Below are 27,076 nucleotides of genomic sequence, written 5' to 3' on the forward strand. Positions count from 1 at the left end.
CCGGGCCCACCACCTGCCCTCTGCCTGGCTTCTGCTGACCAACCAGAGGTTGCCTTCCACCCGGGAATGCCCCTATCTTGACGCTGGAGTGAGGACAGACAGAGGAACAGCCATGGTGACCTCACTCCAGTGTAAAAAGTCAAGATAAGTCCTCAACTTTTAAAATGCATAGCTTTGCGGGAAAGCCCTGCGGTGGCAGTGAATTGGTGGCTGCGACATATAACTGATACAGTGCCACCGTGCAGCCACCATGGGGCTTTTAAATTATATAGACAGCTCCTTGGTATATTGTGCAAACTGGCCCACTATATCATATTCTTTATGACTGGTTAGAGAGGGCTTTTTAAAAGTAGAATTGTTCATGTACAAATAAAATAGCCCTTTAACTTCTCCTCTCTTAACTAACTCCATGTTTTTATTGATTAGTGGTGAAGCAAGTAAGGCTTCCCAGGTACTGGTGGACATAAGGAGGTAAATCTAGTTGTTCCTAAATCTTCACTTAAGGCACAGGCACTGCCTATACGCTTTGAAAGCCCATGGTAGCGCTGTGGCAGTTATATGACTCAGCAGCCACCTCGCAGCGATTCCAAAGTAGAAAAGTCAGAGATTTACCCCAGCTTCTTTGCTGGAGTGAGGCAAATACGGCACATCTGCTGTCTAAGCTCACTCTTGCGTCACAGTGGAGGCGTTCCTGAGTGGATGGCAACTCCTGATTGGTTGCCATCCAGCCAAGCAGAGCCAAATGGCCCCCAGAAAGGTCGTACCCTCCCTCTGCATCGGGATTAGCTGCCACCGCCCCACAGCAGAAAAAGCGTGGGGTTTCCTTAAACGCAGCATCAACCTGGCACCATCAAGGCAGGGCCATGTTTAATACTTCTGTTTAAAATCTATCAGAGTCTATGTCTTGGATCATAACAAGTTAGAAGGTCTTCTGTTTGCAGATGGGACTAAGAACCAGTGAAGTATTCTGCTGGGAAGGGGGGAAGACAACTTTCACTGATCCCCCCCCCCGCAGTCTCCCCACTGTCTTAGAACAGATGGGAGGGCAAAGGGGGGAATTGGTGATAGTTGCCTGCTCACCCTTTGCACTGTTGCAAGTGTCCATGAGCAAAACTCCGCTCAAGGGATGCTCCTGCCAGTGGCAGCAAACTTAGGATCCTGGCCATTATGTACAAAAGAATCTACTTTATACTAAGTCAAACTATTGGCCCATCTAGCTAGCTTAATATTGTCTGCTCAGACTGGCAGTGGCTCCCAGGTCTCAGGAAGAGGTCCTTTCCATCTCTGTTTCCTGTAAACCAAATGAGTAATGACACGAGAGATCTGTGATCTGGATCTCTTGTGCTTTGTTGGCTTTTTAATTGTTAAAATTCTACTATGGGTATCTGTATTTTTTTCCAGTCAAGCTAATAGCAATTTCCTGGGAAAAGGAGCTGGTTTAGATGAGGAAATGGCATGGGAGGAAAAGGGATCAGTTCCCCTCTCCTAGCGCTTCTCTGCATTGAGTGAGGGGTTGGACTCGATGGCCGTATAGGCCCCTTCCAACTCTACTATTCTATGATTCTGTGATATTCAGGGCACCTGTGTGGGGCTGATAATATGTGGAAAACAAAATGAAAACAGAAGATGATCATGAATCTCCCAGGTCATGTCTAGTTTTACCCTAAGATCCTTTAACTGCATGTATTGAACATAGGAGTCTTTGGCATGCAAGGTATGTGCTGTCACTGAGCTAAAATCCTCCGCCATTACACATCACAAAATCATTCTAGGCTTGTTGCTCAATTTCTGAAGTTGTTCCTGATCACTCAGCTTATTCAAACAAACTCACTGTTTATTCCCAAGCAAATACCTTTGGGCTTAAAAACGACGTATGTAATCTGTTTTAGCCAGAACATATTCATTTCACATATTCAGATAGTATCTTTGCTCTTAATAGTACAAGTCAATTAAAATCTGGATATATATTTTTTGCCCATAATCGTTGCTGCTACTGTAATTACCCTGATCTACAACTATTTTAAAGAATTTAAAGTAATTGACCCAAGTCTAATGTTTTTGTATAAATACGCTTCTTTTATATCTTCTACCTTTTTTTGTCTAAGAGCATCATCAGATGAGCGTTTTATTGCACGCTCGTTACTCCCCACTTATGGATGTTCGTGGGTCCTTTTGATGACTTTGTTTGCTTCCCATGTATCTCCTGCTCCTTCTTGCCTTCTTTCCGTCACAACCCTTTAAATCCAATTTTCTTTTAACAAATGTGCTGCCATTTCCTGCTGTGTGCAGGAAAAGTAGCACGATAAAAACAGCCACTGAATGGGCCACGTGGTCATTGTTTACTTCCTCTTTCTTCCCCTGTGTGAAGAAAGAGAAAAAATTGTGGGACAGAAGTGGGAGATAGCATCGGTTAGGAAACAGAATTTCCCTCCGTCCAATGACGTTCTAATTCTATACATATAAGATTTTTTCTTCAAATAGAATTATTAGTTTGGTAATAAACTAATATTAGTTTGGCTAATATCCCTTTCCTGGGCAAGGTGCTTGAGCGGGTGGTTGCAGGACAACTCCAGGCACTCTTGAATGAAACGGATTATCTAGATCCATTTCAATCGGGTTTCAGGCCTGGTTTTGGAACGGAAACTGCCTTGGTCGCCCTGTGGGATGACCTCTGTCGGGAGAGAGACAGGGGGAGTGCGACCCTGTTGGTTCTCCTGGACCTCTCAGCGGCCTTCGATACCATCGACCATGGTATCCTTCTGGATAGGTTGTCTGAGCTGGGAGTTGGAGGTACTGCGTTGCAGTGGTTCCGCTCCTACTTGGATGGCCGATTCCAGAAGGTGGTGCTGGGGGATTATTGCTCTGTGCCGTGGCTCCTAAGCCATGGGGTTCCGCAGGGCTCTATTTTATCCCCTATGCTGTTTAACATATACATGAAGCCGCTGGGGGAGGTTATCCGGAGATGTGGACTGAGGTGTCATCAATATGCGGATGACACCCAGCTCTACCTTTCCTTTTCATCAAACCCAGGTGAGGCAGTGACTGTTCTGAACCAGTGCCTGGGCACGGTAATGGACTGGATGAGGGCTAACAAACTGAGACTCAATCCAGACAAGACGGAGGTACTGTTAGCGGGTGGTTCATTTGTCCGGCGAGGTGATGTTTGCCCTGTCCTGGACGGGGTTGCACTCTCCCTAAAGGATCGGGTCCGTAGTTTGGGGGTGCTCTTCGATCCAGAACTGTCACTTGAGGCACAGGTGAACTCAGTGGCAAAGAGCACCTTTTATCAGCTTAGGCTGATATACCAACTGCGCCCTTATCTGGACAGTGATAGCCTAGCTACAGTTATCCATGCTCTGATAACCTCTCGTTTGGATTACTGCAATGCGTTATACGTGGGGCTGCCTTTGAAAACGGTCCGGAAGCTTCAGCTGGTACAAAACAGGGCAGCCCGTTTACTAACAGGGACTGGCTGGCGAGATCACATTACGCCAGTCCTTTTACAACTTCATTGGCTGCCAGTCCAGGTCCGGGCCCGATTCAAAGTGCTGGTATTGACATTTAAAGCCCTAAACGGTTTGGGGCCAGGTTATTTGAAGGAACGCCTCCTCCCATATGTACCTACCCGGACCTTAAGATCATCTACAGGGGCCCTTCTCCGTGAGCCCCTGCCAAAGGAAGTGAGGCAGGTGGCTACTAGGAGGAGGGCTTTCTCCGCTGTGGCACCCCGGTTGTGGAATGAGCTCCCCAGAGAGGTCCGCCTGGCGCCTACACTGTACTCCTTTCGTCGCCAGCTGAAGACCTTTTTATTCACTCAGTATTTTAACACTTAATTTTAACTTAAATTTAAATTATACTGTTTTAACTCTGTATTTTAACCTTATATCAATTTTGCTGCGTGGTTTTATCCTGGTTGTGCTTTTTATATTGTATTTTGTATTTGTATTTTTAACTTGTTGGTTGTTTTATGATGATTTTAATTTTTGTGAACCGCCCAGAGAGCTTCGGCTATTGGGCGGTATAAAAATGTAATAAATAAATAAATAAATAAATAAATAAATAATAAAAACAAAACATTGTGGCCAAAGCCTAAAAAAAGAAATAGATTTCTTTAAATCCATTCATTTCACTGGGCTTAAGTGCTCCTTACGGTATTGAATTTGGACCTGTGTCTAAATGTGGTGATATAAAATTCAGTTTCTCAATAATGATGGCTTAAAATACATCTTTAAGTTGTAATCCTACGGACACTTACCAAGAAGTATATCCCATTTAACTCAATGGGTTTACATGTGAATCTTGCACTGAGTCTTGAGTGAGAAATAGTTTTGCAGTCTACTTCATATCAAAAAGGGAAAAAATATACTGATTTCACTTTATTGTTTTTGTGCCGTACACCAACATTTCTTAGATTCCTAGTATTATTAAACAAAATCTGCAATGTGCCTGTGTATTTTTAACCTTAGAGACATTATGAACCTTGGTGATACACCAGTTCTTAATGACAAATAACATATCCCAGTATTAAGTGCAATATGTTTGGCTTTTACAACTGAATTTCCTCACAGTCACCAAGGTTTTGTTTTGTGTTTTGTTTTTAAAGTTCTATCTGTTGGTTATGAAATTATTTGAAGAAATGACCTAGATGATCTAATCCATATTTCTGAAGTTTATAAATCTAATAGCCTGTTGTTAGTGTTTTGTAATCAGATGTTATTATGTTGCAGGGTGATGTTGCTAGTAGAGTTGTATTATACAGTCCAAAGACATTTATAAAGCCAATTGATCTTTCCCTTTCTGTTCTCATACTGGAAAAGATCCCATCATTATGATGAGCTGAATGGGGAGAAGGCAAAGGCCCACATATTACAAGGACCCCTTGGAACTGTGATACATTTGTGTGGACTATGGATATTGGATACACATTATTCCTACAAAGGGGCCTTTTTTTGCAGATAGTTGTTCTCATCCAAATATTAAGGGGGAACTTTTACATCCACTTTGGAGCATATATGAAATAAATGGAATGCTAGGAATACTGTTGGATCTAAGCCTGTTCCCCAGTTTTGACAAAATGTGACTTAACATTGCCTCCCATGCATAAGCTCCATACTATGAGCTCATATATAGATATAGTATGGTAATCCATATCCCAGACACATACAGAGATTAACTTTGTTACTGTTCATAGTTTGGGAAATTTATCTCCTGATGACTCACCAATGCCTGGGCATGTTGAGAAAATGCTAGAATTCAGTCCTACTTCGGCAGACTTCAGTTCCTGGGATACAAGCCATCAAGGGGTAATTTTCCACCTAAAGGATTTTGTATTTGTTAGCATTTTATTCAGATAGATAGATAGATAGATAGATAGATAGATAGATAGGAACACACATACATAAACATGTGCATGAGTGAGAGAGTGGGGGAGGGATTGATCCCTTCCTGATTATTTGGGATAGGACAAACTGAAAAAAAATGAGTAATCATTTCAACCAAGGTAGCTTTTCCTGCAACATTTCCTGTTGGGTTACTAAAGACTTGTTTAACATTGCATGCTAGGGTGTTCACAAGGAAAGTGAAATCAAATGAAGAGATATTTTGCTTTCTTGAGATCATGCACAAGCTCTTGTGCAAGTGGAGACAGAAGAACTGCTACAGAACATGCCTACTATAGCACTTTGAACACTTGTACAAATGCATGTGTCACTCACTAGTCTTACGGTTCTTTGGATCCATGCCCGTGTTTCTCTTTCAACCCAGTGTTCCTTGCAAAGAAAGAATTCTCTAAATTAAGTAGTATGAAGCTATGACTAAATGAAGGACAGATCTGGGATTTAAGCTGGGCTTGGTGAAACAAATGCAAAAGTATTTATTCTGTGTCTGTGCCCGTATCCCTTGGCGGCGCTCCTGTAGCTTCATAGGAAAGTGAACATGTTGTGTTGCAGTCTGGGAAAGCTGAGCAGGTGTCCAACGTAGACAGGTGGATCCTTGAACTGTGCCTCGCTCACAAGTTGACTCCTGTAAAGTTCCATTAACAGGTGGCTTGCTGATTGGAGCGCCATGTGACATTTATCGAGGGAGCTACTTGGATGGCAGGCTGCTTCATACAGAGGCAGAGGGTCTTTGCTTTTGATGAGGAAATTGCTGAAACTCATGTCTCATTAGTGTTTCCTAAGGTTCTTTGGAAGCAAATAACAGTTTAATTAAAGTCTGACGTAAACACATTTCTGCACATTTTCCCTGCAGCATTTTATCGCATTAGAATTGATCAAAATAGTTGCCCTGGGCTGTCTTGAACAGATATACATCTGGAGCACCATTTGTGCAAGCTGCCGTTGAGCAGGCTACATACGCTGTGCTTCACAGCAACTCTCTTTTTTCCCTTCCTTTGTAGATGGAATTACCTTGTTGGGAAATGAGTTGATCTAACTTTTTTAAAAAATTTGCATACGCCTTTATCTCTTTGATGTGAGAGCGCTCTAAAATTTATAACTAACGCAGCCCAGACATGCATATTCTTTACCTTTATAGTGTTATGCAACAATAACGTAAAGCTTTTAACTTAGCCAAGCCTTTGCTTAATTTCCCCCCACAATTTTTTTCAGGAATATGTTTGGATAGCATCTGTTCTCTACTACTACAATACTCACTTATAACAGTTTGGTGTCAGCTGGAAATTTCAGCACTTAAAATTCCTTATGTGAACATTAAATATTTATTCCAAAAACAACAACGCCCAAATAGGTCTCATTCATAAAGAATGCTGTTTTCATTCTCTGGTCTTGAAAGAATCTTATTTTCTTTTCTTTCAGACATTTATCAGTAGTGTTAATAGTATGTCCTGATAATATCTGCAAAGATGTAGATGACTAAATTATATTCTGCCTATTAAAAACATATGACAACAAATGAAAAAAACAAGTTGACACTGCTTAGATGGTTGGTCGTCAGGATTTACAGAACATTAGCACATTTTGCTGCATTAGAGAACACAGAGTACTGAAGAGTCACACTTGAGAGTTGTTTTTAATGAAATTAAACAACTCTTTAAAGTTAGGTCCACACCTTTATTTATCTTACTGTCTTTTATCTTACTTATTTATCTTACTATCATTTTGTCAAGTGACCAGTATAGTCCTTTTGGTAACCTACACAAACAGGTTTTGTTCTGTCTTTGTTCTGTACACTGTGTCTGTTATTCCACTGTGAATAGAATATAAATACTCCATTATGATGTCAGGGCATATTAGGGACACCAGAGAAATCATTTGAATTTCTTCACAGTAATAAGGACATTGGAAGCTTCTGTGACTGTTTCAGCCATTTGATCTTTGTTGCTTCAAGTTCTTTATGTATTGTTGATCCAGTAAATTCCATATTTTGTTGTATTGTGTTAGAAGAGTTACATTTCTTTCTTAAGATATGTAGCCCCCATATAGTTGTTTGGGTGATGTGTGATGGGCTGTATTAAGTAGGAAAAATGGGTTTACAATAAAGGCTGCCATCGGTATGTCCATTTGCAGAGATCTCCATATATAATGGTAACTATTTTGTTTTATTAACTATATAACTTTAGCTCGAAACCTGAAGCTGGCTGAACTGTACAGTTTTGAAAACATCACTTTGACAATAACAACTTACCCCCGCTCCACAAGTGAATTCTGTATTAGGGAACCAACGAGGTAGGGGGTAAATGGGAATCCAGAGTATATTGTGCTTCATAAAGCATTCTTTCAAGCAGCTAAAATATTTCTGTGTTTTTAAAGGATTTTTTAAAGGATTGTTTAATGAGGTGACAGTCACAATTAAATTAAATCTTTATTGTGAACCAGAAATTAAATTTGCAGTCATATGAAAAACAACAAGGATGTAGTAATAATAGTAGCAGAAGCAGTTCAGTCTCACATGATTTATTTTGTTGAATATAGTTTTATAGAAGATTTCCCATGCCTGTCTGCCCAATAACCTGTAATTTGTGTACTTCTTCTTTTCATTTCTCTGTCCAAAATTAAGTTGGTATAATCACTACTCGCATCTGCAGAATAGCCCAGTTAAATGTTGTCTATTGGCATCTTGCCATTCCCTTTGCCCAGTCAGGTAGGGCTCCAGATCATCTGTGGCATGGATTATGTGTCTTTCCTTCCTTCATAGCTTGGCAGAGAGAGAGCGTTGATTATGCTTGTTGGGGTTTCTCTGTAGGCACATATATAGGCACATCTCAGTCCTGCATACAGTTTGGGATTCTCTGCCCTATGCTAGCTCTCTCTTCCTTTTGTCTTATGTATCTATCTTCTCTGCTTCGTGTCTGTATTTCTAAACAGACCCAGACAGCCACTCCTTTTTGTCAATCATCACCAGTTTGCATGATGAAACAGCCCACTGTAGTTTATTTAAACCACAATGTGTTGCTGTGCATGCCGGCAGCCATTTTGAATATTCAAGCTGCAGCTGTGGTTTAAGGTGTCATCTGAATCTGGGGACCATGGGTAATGCAAGGGTTAAATAACCCTCAGATAACCCTTAAACAGGCCATGGCTTCTTTTGGGGTTGTTTAACCCTCACATAACCCACAATCCCTCAGCTCAAATGACATGAAAAACTGTAACTTGAATATTTAGGATGGTGACCATGGATACCATGGTAATCATGTGAATCATGCAAACTGGGTCTCACCAATCCATGTAAAAGAATATAAAACAGTTTTTTGTTAATATGTAAGGTTGAAAGAACTTTACATGTCAACTATAGATACAGCATATTGCTATTAAATAAGATTTCACAGTGTCAGTAGTTTTGAGGGGAGGATGAATATTATGGGCCTGTTCAAACAACACGCTAAGCCATGGTTAGGCCACTAACTTTTTTGCAGCAAATGGCTAGTGAGCTTGTTTAAACTGTGGTTATGTAGCCACCATGGTTAGGAATGGTTTGCGTGACATGCTAAATCATGGTTCACATGACACACTAAACCATAATGTTTAGCTTAAAGTGCTTAACCACCATGGCTTAGCATGTTTTCTGAACAAGGTCTATATTTATTTATTTATTTATTTAAAACATTTGTATCCCACCCTATATCATTAAGATCTCAGGGCGGCATACAGATAAAAGCATACAGTATAAAACAATAAATATACACAGCTAAAAACAAATTAAACCATGAAACAAGTTAAAACAATATGTAATTTAAAAGCAGTTAAAACAGTGTGCCATCTTAGTGAATTTAACCATTAAAGGCTTTGTTTAAAAGCCATGTTTTCACTTGGCGCCGAAATATACATTTTTGTGAAAATTGTCTCAAACACACTCGTTCTTAACTGTAGATCTTGCCAATAATGGAATCAGAAAACAAACTGATGGACATATGGTATTCTTAGGACTGGTTAATTTAGTGTTAGTCAAGGGATAACAGTTCTCACACTGACAGTGTAACATCTTAAGTTTTACATGGTGGAGTGGTTTGCTTGAAAGTACCTTCACATGAAGAAATTAAAGGGGTGGTTTTTGTGAAGTTTTCATGTGAGGTACTGTAAGACAAACCATTTGCCACAGCAACGCTGTAGTGATAGACGCCCTGCATTTTAGGATTTTGCTTGATGGATATGGAAAAAACAACACCTGGTTTCTTTGGCTCTCCATTGAAATGAATTTGTGCCCATTTTTGTTTTATCTTGCAGGGACTGCTAAAGCAGTAATCTAGTATCGTAATATATCATGTGTGATATCTTGACTAACAGGTCTATGATTTTGTATTGCCATTGCAGATATGTCTTCTCCTTCAATGAAGAAACCTGAAAAGCCTTTGTTTAGCACTACATCTCCCCAGGATTCTTCACCAAGACTGACCACTTTCCAGCATCACCATCCAGGGATCCCAGGAGTTGCACACAGTGGTGAGGATGCAAAATTGATGAAAACTTCTCAATATCTAGCTGGTCTTTCCCCAAATACTGTAATACAGGAACATTTACTTCAGCCACTGTTTATCAACATAATGCTAAATTCAACATAGAGATATCAAGAATTTCTCTGCGCTTTAACTAGAATAAATCTATTGAATCTAGGAATGGCTGTCGCGGGGAAATCCAGCCCTTTTAACCTTGCTGGCTATCTGTGTAGCCCCTGCTTGGCTTGCATTTGCGAGCTGGGCTGTGGGCTTTTTTCCAGAATCCAGGAACTTTTCTTGTATTTTTTTTCTTAAAGTGACATTTACGCAAATTGCGTAGGAAAAAAACACCTGAAAATCTGTGAGCTGGCCCGACTTGATTTATTTGAAGTCTGGGGGGGGAGGGGCAAACTGCTAAAAGCTCGATGAATTTTATGCCCCAGATGGATTCCTCTGACATCTCTAATTGAATCCAGCAAAAATTACGTACATTTTTTCCAGCATTATTCCTGTATTATAAACCCTACAGAAGTTTATTCACAGCCCTGGGGTTACAAATAATCTCAAAATGGATGCAGTTCATAATGTGTGTGTGTGTGTGTATGCATGTAATTTTACATTATCTGTTGTTCTCTCCACATTAGTGCGGACTTGAAATGAGACTTTATTATTATTATTATTATTTATTTATATAGCACCATCAATGTACATGGTGCTGTACAGAGTTTTACATGCAAGATATAAGTAAAATTATGAGCCTAGGAAATACATTCAGAGTAAAATAAAGAGTAAAAGAATAACGAATAATATGTGTTGATAACTTTCTGAATTCCATCACTGAGCCTTTGAGCATATTCCATAAGCACAATATAGTAAACTATCAGTGAAATCCCTTGCATATTTACATGTAAAGAAGTCTGTGTGTTTAGTGGGTCTTATTCCCAGGTAAGCGTGCATAGGATTGCAGCCAAGTAGTTTAAATACAATATGAACTGCAGTTCTACTTTGAAAAAGTGATAGAAATAGATAATGACAGGATTTTTCTCGCAATATTTTTCAGGCTATATTTCCTCAGCTAATAGACAAATAGCTTCATTTTGTTTTCTCGCTACACTCTAAACATGAAGGGACACTTTTTGTTTAAACAGCAAACTCTCAGCATTTCGTATTTCTTTACTATGTGAAATCCTAGAAACCGTAGTGATTGTCTCATGCCCTTAACTGAGGAGAGAGCACAGCAGAAAGAATGAAAGGAATCTGTAGGACAGAAGTTGGGTAAATCAGCAGAAGTACAGGGGAGAAAAAGAACACTTGTAGATAAAATTAATATTTGTAAATATTAAAGGCAGGAACAGAGCAGTCATCCATATACCCACTGAAGAAAGAACTGCCAAGAAAAACAAAACTCCTTAAGGAAATGATGACCAAAATCAACGAACTTCAAAAACTTACACGCTGCATTGGATTTTTATTTTTTGAAAATTGAAAACATTTCCTTGACATTGCAAATATTTCCCCTTTCTATTAAGAGACAGGCATAATTGATTTTTTATGTTGGTACACTTTGCAGTTGCAAATCCTTAGTATTTACAGGACATTAGTAGCAACCTTGTCTTCAACTGAAACTCTGGAGGTTTAATATGGTTGCTTTTAACCTCAATTTAAAGTTTTAAAGCAAAGCACTCATTATCCCATTAGACCCTAGAGTCCTAATCCACAGAAATGCTTCGGAACATCTACACACACAATTGACCACTTTTTTCCCCGGCCATCATTCTTCTACCCTCTTACGTCTTATAAATTCTATGTTGTAACTAAGAGGTTTTATGGTGGTAGCAGTAATGAAGCCTCTAGCAGTTTTGTTGTTGTTAACCTACCATGATGTGAAATGTTCTCAAGGGAACTTATCAGCAAAAGGATGTATAAAACCATCTAGGTTTGTTAGGTGATGTGAAAGATCATCTTTGTTGAAGAGAAACTCTCACAGGCCTAGACACTGTGCAAAGTTGAACAATGATGTCTAGGAAGCTTGTTGAGGAGAGGTTTCATAGGGAAGTGAATAAGCAAGAAGTCCAGAGGTGTAGTGGCTGAGGGAGGGGTATATAGCAGGTAAAAGGGCAAGAAAAAGTAAAGGAAGCTTTGGTGTGTGAGGCCAAAGCCTGAGAAAAAGGAGTGCAAAGAGACTAGGAATTGAGTAAATGAGTTGCTAATTAAAGGGAAGAGGTCATGTAAAGTTCTTGCAAGGCCTAAAAGGAAGGTGAGCTAAAAACAAACTAGCTGAACATTTAAGTAGGCCAGAGATGGGAGGCATCTTTTTCATCTCAACGGTTGAATTGGTTCTGGGCAAGCTAGCAATGGGGTGGGGACACCCCACTGGTGGCATGCAGCCCTAGCGTAATTGTCCTAAGCCCATATTAGTACCTACCCGGACCTTAAGATCATCTACAGGGGCCCTTCTCCGTGAGCCCCTGCCAAAGGAAGTGAGGCAGGTGGCTACTAGGAGGAGGGCTTTCTCCACTGTGGCACCCCGGCTGTGGAATGAGCTCCCCAGAGAGGTCTGCCTGGCGCCTACATTGTACTCTTTTCATCGCCAGCTGAAGACCTTTTTATTCACTCAGTATTTTAACACTTAATTTTAACTTAAATTATACTGTTTTAACTCTGTATTTTAACCTTATATCAATTTTGCTGCGTGGTTTTATCCTGGTTGTGCTTTTTATATTGTATTTTGTATTTGTGTTTTTTAACTTGTTGGTTGTTTTATGATGGTTTTAATTTTTGTGAACCGCCCAGAGAGCTTCGGCTATTGGGCGGTATAGAAATGTAATAAATAAATAAATAAATAAATACACATGCACACACAAACACACAGTCACAATCACACACACACCACCCCTCTCACACTGCAATGAGACTTTTACAAGGCCTGTGTTGGTGCCAGTAGGGGCTTTGGAGAGGGGAGCTAGCCATTGCCTCCCCAGCAATGACCTCCAAAAATTCCCCCCATAACCGCAAGGAGTCTTTAAGTGGCACCAATGGAGGCTCTTTAAAAGCCTCATCATTGCAGCAGGGGAGGACCAATTTGGGGAGGGGGAGCACAGCATTGGACTAGAGGGTTCATCCTCCTCCCTCCCCAGCAGTGATCCCTCTTCTTGGATGATGATAATAATAATAATAATAATAATAATAATAATAATAATAATAATAATAATAATAATATACAAAATACAATAAAATACAATAAAATACATAAAACTAATTTAAAACATAAAAACTAATACAGGCATCTTAAAATTCGACTGGGTAGGCTTCCCCCCTATACCCTTAGACTTTTAAAACCCTGTTTTTGTACCAGTGAAAGCTTTTTCAAATCATCATTGCAGCTGGGGAAGGAAGAGGGAAACTCCTCTGTCTCTGATTGGAGATAAGTGTATGATCTGAATCTCATGTCTGTCATGAATTAGAGTGACATGACATGAGAATACAGCCTTAGTGTTCAAAGGGACTGCAGTTTGCTAGGGCCTTAGGGCCCTAGTTTGCTTTTTTTTTGAGCCTCCAGAGTACGTCCACGCGGCTGCACACACCTGTTTATATATGCACATGTATGAGAGAGAAAAGAACATTTTACTATGTATGTGCAGTGCATGAGGATAAAGTGGCTTGTAGTTTTTTTCAATTTATTTTGAACTCATTAGAGTATTATGTTAAGTTATCCTATTAAGAACTGGTAAGCACCTTTTGGGGGTAAGTGGGGGATACCATCCATCCAGAGTCCACAAAGCTACAGAATGCCAATGTAATCTGGCATCCAGTGAAGTTCTGAACATTACTGGACAAGAGGATATATAAAAAGAAACCTTCTGAGCCCAGGAGACATTAATCCAGTTCACTCGTAACAGCAGCAAATCGTGGGTTAATTAACCGAAAATTTGCCGTGGTACATGCTGTGGCAACTTAATAGTTAGGTTAACTGTGGGTTGTTTAATCCATGATTATCCCATAGTATCTGGGTACAGATGTCACGTAGCAATCCCAGATTGACCCAATCAGGGATTGAATATTCAAAAAGGCTGTGGAACACACCCAGTACACAAACAGCCCATTATGTGCTTTCATAGATGCTCCAAGATATGTGTGGATACTGAGCAACCCATCACAGTCCAGGGCTACACACACAACTCTACAGTTCAGAAAACTGGGTCAAGACTAGATTTTTTCTTTTATGTCTGTCCACAAGCCACTGTATAACTAAATGGATAATAGGGCCCATATTAATCTCAATTCTTGACCCTGTTAGCATAGATTTAATCACACTGCCCTGTTCCACACCCTGGTCATTCCTCACATTGGAAATGTAGTCCCACACTACTCAGTGACACATCCTGTATTTCATAATCAAGGCTAAAATAACATAATTTGGAGGACACAAAGATAATCAAGGAAAAAAGTGAGGGGCTGCTCTATAACATTAAATGCCTCTCAGGGAAGAATAATTTCATGTGTATCCCTTAAAAAAATGAAGAAACCACACAGAAATTAAAGGATATGGAGGCTGCTATTTGAAAGAACAATGGATATATATGCCAAATATCCCATATCTCAAATTACAAAGCATTGATGTGTGCACTAATATGAAGTTAACTGTTTACACGCACAAAAAGCAGAGTTCTTTCTGACCTGTACTAGACAGACAGATTGGGAATCAAGAGAAAAGATGGGCAAATTACAGGCATATAAACTTCCAACAGATCAAAGCAGTGGCCTTTAGTATTAAGGATACAGAAGGGATGTATGAAATAGAACACAAAGGGCATGTCTACACCAGGGGAGTAGATGCTCCCCCTCAGTCCACATGGGCCGCGCGATGTCTCGGCGGCCATTTTTTTTTTTTAACAAACATTAAGAGCTGGAGCTCACTCGTGCTCCAGCGAAAAGCAAAAGGTAAAAAAAAAAAGTTCCTGTTTTCCCCACCCCACCCCCAATGGGCACAGAGAGCCTGAAGAGCTCCGTGCCCGGTTCCCGGCTCATCGCGTTTACTCCCAAGGATCCAGGACAAAACCGGGCCGGCCGCCCACACCTCCCACACTCTCAGGACGATCCCAAGACTGCAGGAATAATTGGGCTAAAAGCCATCCCTGTTATCCCAGGGAAGTGGAAGGATCTTCCCTCACTGCCCCCAGAATCCCCTGTGCATCATGTGGACGCACAGGGATGATCCTTGGGAGATCCCCGGGATAAGACATGGTGTAGACATGCCCACAGTTACACTTATGGAAAACGAGAAAGTGCCAGGGACTGAAGGTATAAAGCCTTACTGGCAGACTTGGCACTGGTGACAATTACAGTTAAAAACTTGCCACATAGTGGGGCTGTTCACACAACACGATAACTCACACTCAGTGGTTGGGTGTGGCTTATTAACCACCCTGAACAACTCAACAACAAACCATGGGTTCTCAAAGTGGCTTCTTTGAGGAAAAATAAACCACGCTGCATGGTTAACAAGCCACCCTGTGGAACATTGTCCTGGGTTCAGCCAACACACTAACCCCCGGGTTAACAGCAACCCACACTCAACCACTGAGTGTGGGTTAGCATATTGTGTGAACCCAGTCGGTATGTAGGATGCTTCTATCACAGTGATTCCAAAGCTTCATAGAGATCTGCAATTATGTGCTAACTACCCAATTTTTTAAATTAACGTTGACAGCAAAATTATTGTGGCGACATTGTTAGCCTACCTGAAAAGTATATGGGCTCCCTGTCTTATGAATGCATCATAAGTCAGTTCATGCCTGGATGTCAGGATCCTGATTGCTTGACACTGGTGATAGATGCCTTCTCCTCTATGCTGAGATACTACCCACCAAGAGATGCCCTCTCTTGCCCCTGGAGCCACTTCCTTGTTTAATTAGTCAGTCTCAAGATAACTCACAAAATCCAGCTTGTGACCCAAGAAATAAAATGGGCATGTTATGCTGTTGGTGTTCTATCAGTTTTACTAGCCCTGAAAAATCATTCCCAAGTCCGATAGCCTAAATCAAACAATTTCGCTGAATTTCTGGATAATAGATCCACTGGAATAAATATGAATACATGTTAGTGTGGAGGATAGCTATCATCTTTTCTTCTTTTAATTGGCAATTTACCTGGAAACCAGACTCATATCCCCATCAAACCATGAGAAGTGGCTTTGAAGAAATGCTAATGCAAGCAGCCTATAAGCAGTCTGCATGGATGAGACAAGGGAATTTGGCAAAATGTGGAAGTGTTTGGGGGTGAATTCTTAGAGTGCATGTGGTTTAGATGCAAGTTGGACCACACCAGAGGGGGATGTCAATTGTGTGAATTCTGAGCTATAAATCCAGGACTGTTTTGTATGATCTATGTTTTTATACATATATTTATTCTTCCCCCTTTTGTTATTTTTATTATATTTTAAAATTGTTTGTGAGCATGTTATTAGTATATAAAAGAGAGGCAGGAGGAGGGAGTTAAAACAGGTGAGGAACAGAGGGAGACAAGAAATGAGGATTGTTTGCTTCTGTATATATAAAAAATCAATAAAATGTTAAACAAAAAACTTTCTTCTCAAGCATATTGACAAGAATTTGTGTCCCACTTACTATGTTGTTTTTTCTCACCCAAATTTGTGCCTTATATAAATAGAACGTGATTATTAGGTATTCTGTACATTCTTTTCAATGGTAAAGTCATTAAAGTGATTTTAGACATTATGTACAATCCCTTGATAGAGAAATTAGTAGGGAAGCAAGACAAAAAATATGTATAGGATATGATACCCTTTTTGTTCACTAGAGATATTGCCATTGGGTGAGATATTTTCCCAGGCCCCAAAGTTGAACATTCATTAGCATTTTCACAATGGGCAGCTAATTATTCATGGTGTTATTGCTTAGTAATTATTCCCTACCCCCCTCTCACATTAGCCAGGGTATAGCACAAAGTATTGTGGAATCATTTGCTGACTCTTAGGACTCTGTCTTTGTTCTCTCTCCCCCTGCCCCCTCTTGCCGCCCCTAGAAAATTGTTCTGGGGTCTTAAATAGTTTGTCTCCTTAATTGCTTCATCTAAGCTTTAAATCATACTTGGTAACTAAAATATGTTTTCTGCAGGGCAATAATTTCTTTATTAAAGGAAAGGTTTAGCTCAAGTATGCACAGTAAAATAAATAGATGCATTATGTCCTTAGAGACAAACAACAGTCTTTGTCCCATGGGAAGTTGTGGGAATAAGGGGCTGGTGATTAAAGATGTTGCAGATTAAATCTGGGAAGTGGGCAAGGAAATTAATCAATTTCAGTTTATCTCTGATCAGTTTTTTTTTCATTCTGTATGTGTGCAGAATGTTATAATGAAAGATCCGAAATAACTTCTATTTATTCTTATCTCTTCTAGTCATCTCAACTAGAACTCCACCTCCACCTTCACCATTGCCATTTCCACCACAAGCTATTCTCCCTCCTGCCCCATCTAGCTACTTCTCTCACCCAACCATCCGATACCCTCCTCACCTGAATCCTCAGGATACTCTGAAGAATTATTCTTATGACCCGTCCAGTCCACAAACCAGCCAGGTACTGTAATACCAAATTACTTATAAAGGGTGATTATGTCCTATGAAAGTTTTTAAATCTGATAGTTGCTCTTGTTCTGCATGTTGGATCTGTAGTATAATAGGCTAGACACTTTTCAGTTAACTGTAGCTGAATAAAAGTGGGATGGCCACTTGTAGTTGTATTCCAACTATGTTTGCTTTGTGGATCATAAATTTATTATACCTGAATGATGATTAGACAAATGCAGAATTCTTTTTGGGTGCGTAGCACTTTACTGGGAGTTCTGAACTCAAAAGGACACCATGGGTGTAGACCAGTGGAAGTAATGCTCTGAGACAACCAGGGGTTCCTCACCTGAGGACTGGCTTACATGTGTGTATCCCTGACTTCTGTAGCTGACCGTGGGAACTGGTTGTACATGTAGTTTTTTCTACTGAATCCTGTGGTTGGTAGATCTTTCTTACTTTGTGTTTAGGTTACAACTGTTTATGGCAGTTAATCTGGGTGAAACACAGGGATGAAGTGCTTGCTTCAAGAAACAAGGATTGTGCTAACATAAACATACACAAAAAGAGCATGTAGGCCTATTTATAGATCAACTATTTAGAGAAATCTTTTGGGGTTGGTTCTGCTTTGTAGGCTTTTGCTTGTTTTGGCAAGTTTTTGAACAAGTGGTGGGGGAAGGGTCATGTTAATGAGCACCTATAAAAAACTGAAAACTAAATTTTTGGTTTAGTCAAGAACAGTTGCACACAAATGTGTGGCAGTTCAGACAAGTTTCAAAAGTGGTAATGAATACCATTTTTTGTAGAAGAGAAGTAATTTGTAAAGGACTCATGTACAACCGTGTTTTCATCACAGCATCAATATGTTTCATATGACGAATTGTATAATATTTGTAGCATGTGTCTAATCTAATGTGATCTTCATTACAAAGCTTGGCTTATGGTTTTGGTGTCTTCTCTTTAGAGCTCCTCTCAAGATCCATTGTTCATGTTTGTAGTATTTTAGGTGACGTCCAAACAGATTTTTTTCAGATACTGAGAACAAAGCGCAATGAAATCCTTGTTTTCTTTACTTTTTTTAACTTCATTTTTTTTCCAGAAAAATGAAAATGGGATTAACATAGCCTGAAAATGTTAGAGAAAACAAACCCAATCCAATTCAGTTAGGACGCATGAATACAGAAATACAAAACCCTTTAATTTGAAATTATTTTTCTTCGTAAGCTAGCAAAATCTTATACTGAACTGGAGGGGCTTGGGTCTGGGATGTATGCTCAAAATACCACAGAAATGGGTGGGCACCACATTGAATAAAATATTTCAGGTTTTGCATGACCTTTAACAACTTTCATACAGTGGGTAAGCTTGCCCATTAATAAATGAACCCAAAGCCTCTCCAACACTAAACCATGATAGAAAAGTCCCCTAAATTTTTCCACTGGATTTCACTTGCTCTTACTGCTGCTAAGGAACTTAAAATAAAGCCTTTATCCAGAGGACTGTAAGTCCTTTGGAATGATGCTCAGAATTTCAAGTACTGAAGTCTTAGTGAAGTTTTGTTTGGTCATATTGTCCCAAAAATGCCTTTACCAGAGGACATTAGCACCACATGTGTGTAAGTGTACTACTTTTGTGACATCTCTTCCAACATTTATTTGAAGCTGATTTTAAGATCCTTTGTGCCTTGTTGGGGGTTATATGCCACTGAGAAAGTACTTTGAAAGTCAATTCCCTTGCCCTTGCCCTTATTGACTTCATTGAGACAGAAATAGAATGCTTGTCCCAAAGGGAATTGTCTATTGATATCCCAAAATCCACTTCCACAACATCCTTTTAATGCTTCAGATGACCCACAAAATAATTCAATCAATAATTTGTATAGCTTGGATACGACCTCTAGAAATTTGGAAAGTAGTCATTTGAAGTTAGTCAGTGGGATGTTACCTCTAGCAACTCAGGGGAACTATGTACTAGACTGCATATTTGCATATACTGGAACCAATAAAAGCTTTTATCTTCCAACTTCTCCTTCATATAGCCAGGGATATACAGCGTTGACTGAAAAATGTTCTAAAAACAATTCAGCCCTGTTTCTTTCTAGACTTTCTAGGCTATATTAATGTAATTGTCTTTCGAAGCTGAATGAAACATAAAGGGCATCAGAATGAACCTGTAGATGCTAATATATTTGTCCATTATTTCCATACTGCAAAAGTTGCACTTAGGAAAGGATTTCTGATGCCATGTAAATGTTTTAATGCAGATGGAATTACCATGATCATGTTAATAGGAAAACCTTGCACTGTTTTAAAAAATCTGGTTTTTTAATTTTTAATTTCCAAAGTCTTGTACAAGAAAGTTATAACAATAACATCACTAATACAGCATCAGTAATATCAGATAAAAACATATAAAAAAATGTATTGACAGTATAAAATAAGTATATTTTTAAAAACCCAGCACATAGCTTTAAAGGATTGGCAGTATACATTAAATATTATTTCTCCTTTCCTGAACTGTATGGATCTGGGGAGAAAGGAGTTCCACAAAATGAGTTACCACTGTCCCAGATCACACATCACAGCTAAAACCCCTGAGTTACAGTGAATGAGTCAGCTTGCCAATTCATACAACTTCATTGCTCGGGCCAGTGACAATTTTAACCCTGCTATGATGTGCAAACCGGGCCTCTGAGAATGCACTAGTAGATGATACTTAGAGATATATCCCATAAAAGGGCTTTATTACTAGGTCCTAATTCTTGGAACAACATATGGGAGAAGGCATTCATTCACTCAAGTATTTTGGATCCAGGCATTTAAGACTTTAAAGATTAAAACTAGAATTTTGAATTTGGCCAGAAACAAACTGGAACCCAGTAGAACTCTCACAAAATTACAGTAATATGTTTCCTATGTGTGATCCTAGGCAACGTTACTCTAGACCACGAGAGGTTTATAAGGCATCTCCAAGGGCAAACCCATAGTCAGCATCACTTTGTAGCCCAATTGAAAAGTTTCCAAGCCATGTAATACAGTAGCAAGATCACATGTGGGTGCACCAGCGAAAGCTAGTGAAATGTGCTTATGTGCATCTAGGAGCAAGGCTGCATCCAGAAGCATTCCGGTATTGCTATAATTGACTTTTAATAGGAGTATGACCTCTTCCAGGAGAGTCAGATCTACCACTTTCAGGCCCTCCAACAATAAGTAACACTGCCTTACCTATATTAAATTTTACTTTGTTCATCTTCCTGCAATCTATACAAATCAGACAAATACTCAAGGACCTAGTTTACAGTTGGGTTTGATGAAAAGGATAGAAATGAGTATGATCCACATGAATGTGAGTTGATGCTAGCTTATCCCCTAATTCTGAAAAACAGTAGTCTAATTTATTTATTTATTTATTTATTACATTTCTACACCGCCCAATAGCCGAAGCTCTCTGGGCAGTTCACAAAAATGTGAACTAATGGAAATATTAAACAACTTGGGGGATAACGTGGAACCTTGCAACACAATTACCAGATCTGCACAGTAATCTCCCAAGATCACCTTCAGGAATCTATATATGTTGTAAGAAGAGAACCACCTATCACAAAAGACAATCTCCTTAGCATGTGACTTGAATGCTATGGCAATACAATTTGAGAATAAATGAAATGTATAGTTAATGACAGGTTTGTTCCCTCTAGACATTTCCAGAAGCCTTAGTGGTTATTGGAGTTTACAGATGGAACATCTCAATATGCTCCTTTCAATAAAAAACCTAAGGCCATGGCTTGACCAGGCCTATATCCCGGGATCGTCCCGGGAACATCCCTGTGCATCCAAATGACGCACAGGGGATCCTGGGAGCAGGCAGGGATGACCCCTCCATTTGCCTGGGATAATCCTTAGGTCTAGCTAAGGCCTAACAGACTGATTAGGCATATTAACTTGGAAATAAGGCCTCAGAATTCAGTGGAAATAAGGCCTCAGAATTCAGTGGCTCCTCAGAATTCGTGCATTACAGCCAAAATAGTATAGAGAGGGTTTTTTTCTTAGAATATTAATCCAAACTGTAAATGCTGAATGTCAAATTTTAAGTTACAAATTGCTGTCAGTGTCTGGATTCACACATACTGTCTCATATGCCTGATTTCTTCTTCTACTTTTTTTTGCTAAGACTCATCTGGGAACAGGACACATAGGAATTGATTTTAATTTGTGTAAAATTTTCATGAATAATAAAGTCCAATTAAGACATCCATTAGAAGTTCTTAATGTTAATTCAGTGTGGAAAATCAAAGACGTCTATTGTTGGGTGTGTGTTTTTCTAAAGTGATGTCTCAATTAGGCATTATTAAGCAAAAATATTCAAATTTAAACAAGATATTTTGTGATATTTAGTGATTGCTTTATTTACATTTTAGTTTTGTAGGTAATCTTTTAAACCAATTGCATAGCATTGGGAAATTGATAATATTTGTATTAAGATTTTCAAGAAAACTTGCAACTTGGTGATGGATATAAATACCTTTTTGCTGTTCTTTTGACTGTATCGTATTCCTCTTTAATATAGATGGATAACTCTCAAATATATTGTGCCTTGGGAAGAAGTATTTATTTATTTTATTACATTTATATACCGCCCCACAGCCGAAGCTCTCTGTGCAGTTTACAACAATTAAAAATAGTAAACATTAAAAGTATACAAAAATTAAAAAAACATAAAAACAGTATAAAACAAAAGTATCCATTTAAAAAACAACAATTCTGGGGTCCATTAAAAACAAATTTAACGTTGTTAAATGCTGTTAAAATGCCTGGGAGAAGAGAAAAGTCTTGACCTGGCGCCGAAAAGATCACAATGTTGGCGCCAGGCGAGCCTCATTGGGAAGATCATTCCACAGTCGGGGGGCAACCACTGAGAAGGCCCTCTCCCTTGTTGCCATCCTCCGAGCTTCCCTCGGAGTAGGCACTCGGAGGAGGACCTTAGATGTTGAGCGCAGTTTACGGGTAGGTTCATGTCGGGAGAGGCGTTCCATCAGGTATTGTGGTCCCAAGCCATGTAGGGCTTTATAGGTTAAGACCAGCACCTTGAATTGGGCTCAGAAACATATAGGCAGCCAATGCAAGCTGGCCAGAATCAGTGTTATATGCTCAAACCTCCCTGTTCCAGCTATCAATCTAGCCGCCGCATTTTGCACAAGCTGCAGCTTCCGGACCGTCTTCAAAGGCAGCCCCATGTAGAGGGCATTGCAATAATCTAATTTGGAAGTTACCAAAGTATGGACAACTGAAGCTAGGTTATTCCTGTCCAGATAGGGGCATAGCTGGGCCACCAACCGAAGTTGGTAGAAAGAACTCCATGCCACTGAGGCCACCTGAGCCTCAAGTGACAAAGATGGTTCTAGGAGAACCCCCAAGCTACAAACCTGCTCCTTCAGGGGGCGTGCAACCCCATCCAGAACCGGTTGAACGCCCCCCATCCGATCAGAGGAACCACCCACCAGCAGCATCTCAGTCTTGTCTGGATTGAGTTTCAGTTTATTAGCCCTCATCCAGTCCATTGTCGCAGCCAAGCACCGGTTCAGCACATCCACAGCCACACCTGATGAGGATGAAAAGGAGCAGTAGAGCTGCGTGTCATCAGCTTACTGATGACAGCGCTCTCCAAACGGTGGGTGTGGTCATCCGGAGTATCTCCAATTAAAAGAATAATTTGCTAATAATTCCTTTAAAATTAAACTTTAGAAATTGGCAGATTGTAGCCTCTACGGCCTTTTTCTCACTATGGCCTACATGCAACACAAATCTTAAAGTCCCTAGTTTTCAAGTCTAGAAATATAATCTTGTCTTTATTATGAATACACATTAGAATCAGATGGGGTGAGGTGGGGAGGAATCAACCATGTTTCATTCTTTCAAACGAAGTTCCCCCATCAGGATCCTACTGGAATTTTAGCATTTACTTTTCAATGTAATTCATCCAATAATTGCTTAGTTCTTGCCTAATTGTCTTAATCAAACATCTTTCGAAATCCCCTCCTCCCCTATCTAGTACATAACTTGCTATTGCAAATGCTGCATACAGTGCAATTGTGAAAGTGTCATGGTCCTTTATTGCAAGGGTGGACAGAAGGTAGATATCCAGATGTTTGGGCCTTCAACTTTCAGAAGTACCTGCCAACATGGCCAGTAGTCAGGAATACTGGAAGCTGAAGTCCAAAACACCTGGAGATCTACTGTCTGCCTATCCATTCTTTATTGGGTAGTGATGCACAAAAAAAGCTACCCCTCCCTAAGCAAATGCCATGTTGTGATTGTTAAAACATTATATATTATTTACTAATTAAAAGTGTTTCTCTGCTAGTCCAGTGTGAAAGTGCTCATCTAACCCTTTGGAGGAGAAAGTAGTAAGCTGGCTGAGGGTTCACCTGTTGAAGTAGTGAGCTGGCCTAGGGTTCACCTATTGAAGTAGTGAGCTGGCCGAGGGTTCACCTGTTGAAGTAGTGAGCTGGCCGAGAGTTCATTTCTGTTGAACCTTTTATTTAAATGTTTTTGTTTATATGTTTGAAATATGTTGTTCCCCACCTTTAGGCTGAAGCTCACATCTGCTCTCACTTTTTATTTTTAACTGTAGATCTATCCCACTGCAGCAAATACATATTATATCATCCCTTTAACCCATTACATCTGGGCTAGACACTATACTGTTGTTTTCAATTTGCGACTTGGTGAGCAATTACTTGAAGGCCACAATACAGGCATGTGTTTATTGATTGGCTCAGTAAGCCCCAAATCATAGGAATGGAGATCTTTTGAATTTTCACACTATTTTGGCCTTGAAAGCATAAGCTAAATAGATGTGCCGCATTGGGTTGAATCCAAATATTCCATTCCTTGAACGCAAGGAGCCTGTTTTTATGGAAGAAATCTTCCATGAGTGGAAGCTTCTTTTGATTGTGGAACAGAATCTTTGTATCCAACCCAGTGGCTTTTGCATGGAGAAAAGAAAGTTGTACATGTCTATAGTGAACTCTAGTGAAACTCAGACTGTTGATCCATTCTATATTGTCATCTTTTGCTATGGTGGAAACGTTTGCCTATTCTTCTGAATGTGTGTGCGTGTGTATTTTAGTTTCGTGTAACCTCAGAATTATATTCTGCAATTTTGACATCATAGTGTAAACTTGAGTACACAATGATGCCCAATGAGCACTATGGACTATACAATAGAAAGGAAAAGAGCAACTATATATGACGTTTCAACAACAAAAGGGAATTGTTCTACACAATTGCATGGTTACCATCAAACCAGTTTTCTTCATTAAATAAAACATACATTTTTATTTAAATGAATTTGATTATCATAATTTGCAAAACTGTATCTGTACAAATGTCATGTCAAATTCAATTATAATTTTCCCACCTCAAAGCATATTCATTTACTTGGTTTTCAAGGAAGTATTGTGATAAATCTCTTGTTTTCAGCAATACAAAGAATGAATAGCCTAACAGCATTTACCTAAAATGAACTTTTTCTCCCCAACTTCTTTTAGCATTACACTAATTTAAATTAAGACAACCAGCTAAGGTGCATTACCCTGCCCACAGCAATTTTGAAAGTAATTGCTCTACTGCTGCACTGATTATAGTGAGACAGTCACAGACTTCGACGGAATATTTTGAGCAAAATTAGTATAAAGATGTAGAGCTAGCAGGGATCCACAAGGGAAACTGTCTGTAGCTTTATTCTCAGAGTAGTGTTACATCTACCTAATTTCATGTGACTGAACAGACAGGAAGTAGGGAATAAAAGAATATTTTGCTATAGGTTGAATGATATTGTGTGTAGGGTGGATGTGATGTATGTGAGCTGGTATTGCTAAGACAAATTAATATGTGTTAGTGCTTAGGTAGCTAAAGCAGGCCAGTAGGCTGACATCAGTTTCCCAGAGGACCTTTTCTTCTGTCGCCCCCAGATTGTGGAATGGCCTGCCGGAGGAGATTCATAAAATTAACTCTCTGTGTGATTTTAAGGCAGCTTTAAAGACTAGCCTTTTCCGGCAGGCCTATCCAGATCAATGTAAAATCAAGAATTTTTAAGATGTATTGATTCTGTAATAATGTTGTTCCCTGCCTCGATCCAAAGGGAGAGGCGGGTAATAAATTATTATTATTATTATTATTATTATTATTATTATTATTATTATTATTATTATTATAGGTGGGGTTAGGGCTGAGGCTGAGAGAACTGTCTGAGAGTGTGTGTGAATTGCTGAGGTTCCTGGTAGTATGTTACACCAGCTCATTCTTGTGTAAAACCTGCTCATTTGTGCATAGATTATGATGGCAAAGCAGTTATGACAGCTTTGTTATGACAACACAGTTTTGACAGCAGTTGATCATCTCTGTTGCACTTTTGTGTGCAAAACGACTTTGCATACACTTCACAGTATTGGACATTTTTCTTTTTCTCATGTTATAGAAGATGTTTTAGAGAAATTAACAAGTCACCAGGGCTTATTGGAGTCATCTGTGAATTCTTTAAAATGTAAATGTGAAATTATCATATTTAACAAAAAGTACAGCAACTTATTATTAAAAGCCTCATTATTAGAGGACCAGAAGGTTACTAATGCAACACTGATTTATGAAAAGGGATCTGGGGTGATCCAGAAAATTACAAACCTATCGTCTTGATTTCTACCCCAATTTTTATCTCTTTTGCAGTTTTAAAGCTCAGCTTTGTGTAGGAAAAGGAAACTCTTAAGTAAACATAGAGATAATGGGAAAATAGATTATTTTATTGTCAGGCCTAGTGTCAGGGATTCACACCCTCTGGTGTTTGTCGCGGGCCCAAGCATCTTGAAGAGCGCAATGATTCATTGACCAGGTTCAGATGACTCACTGTGACTTGTCATGGGTTACTTAATCCATGACGGGCTACAGTGCTTGCGGGTGCCAAGTTGTATATCCAATTCCCGTTTGAGAGTTATCATGTCATGTGAACTTGGCTAGCATGGGTTATGCGAGGATAAAACAGGTGAGATTGGCTTCTTTTGCTGCTGCTAGTCTAGTTGATGGCAACACATTCACAGTCTAGGAGAGGAGTCGGTGGGAGGGTTTTGGTGCCTTTGGGTAGCCTGCACTCCCATTCACAATATCTAGCATCTTTTCCCCATTCACAATACTGTAGTAGCACTGTTTTAAGCATTCACAATAGGGCAGTAGTGCTCTTTTAACCTTTCACAATATCCCAGTGGTGAATGATTGGGGAGAAGTGCGGAATAAACTACAGGGGTTTAATTCAGCACTTCCAGTAAATTTCCTTGAGCAGGGGAGAATGTACAGGGATGGGGAACAAGTCTCTCTCATTTGCTGAGTAGCATCTCCACGGTTGATGATGTTCAGTTCAACTAGTGGAACTCCGCCCACCCAAGCAAGGCGGATTAAGGTGCCGTTTGGCCTTTGAAAGGGGTTTTTAAGTAGTGTATACTCCATTTTTCTTGCTTCATGTGCCACTGACGGACCAAAGCTGATTTCATGAAAATCTGGATAAAACTAGAAACACTTCTGAATGTGTTTCCATGTAGATTCAGCCCTAGATTCC

General features: G+C 39.6%; 1 protein-coding gene across 13 annotated transcripts in view; it reads left to right on the forward strand.

The window, feature by feature from the left end:
* The window catches only part of NFIB (nuclear factor I B), a 224,834-nt gene that overhangs the window by 159,601 nt on the left and 38,157 nt on the right, over nt 1-27,076 (forward strand). For all 13 annotated transcript variants that reach the window (XM_063129245.1, XM_063129248.1, XM_063129254.1 and 10 more), the window contains exons 7-8: nt 9,768-9,896; nt 17,308-17,486. In XM_063129245.1, the coding sequence (XP_062985315.1) occupies nt 9,768-9,896; nt 17,308-17,486 (308 nt within the window). The remainder of the gene's footprint in view (nt 1-9,767; nt 9,897-17,307; nt 17,487-27,076) is intronic.

This window comes from Elgaria multicarinata, chromosome 6 (genome assembly GCF_023053635.1).
Source record: "Elgaria multicarinata webbii isolate HBS135686 ecotype San Diego chromosome 6, rElgMul1.1.pri, whole genome shotgun sequence".
Taxonomy (NCBI): Eukaryota; Metazoa; Chordata; class Lepidosauria; order Squamata; family Anguidae; genus Elgaria; species Elgaria multicarinata.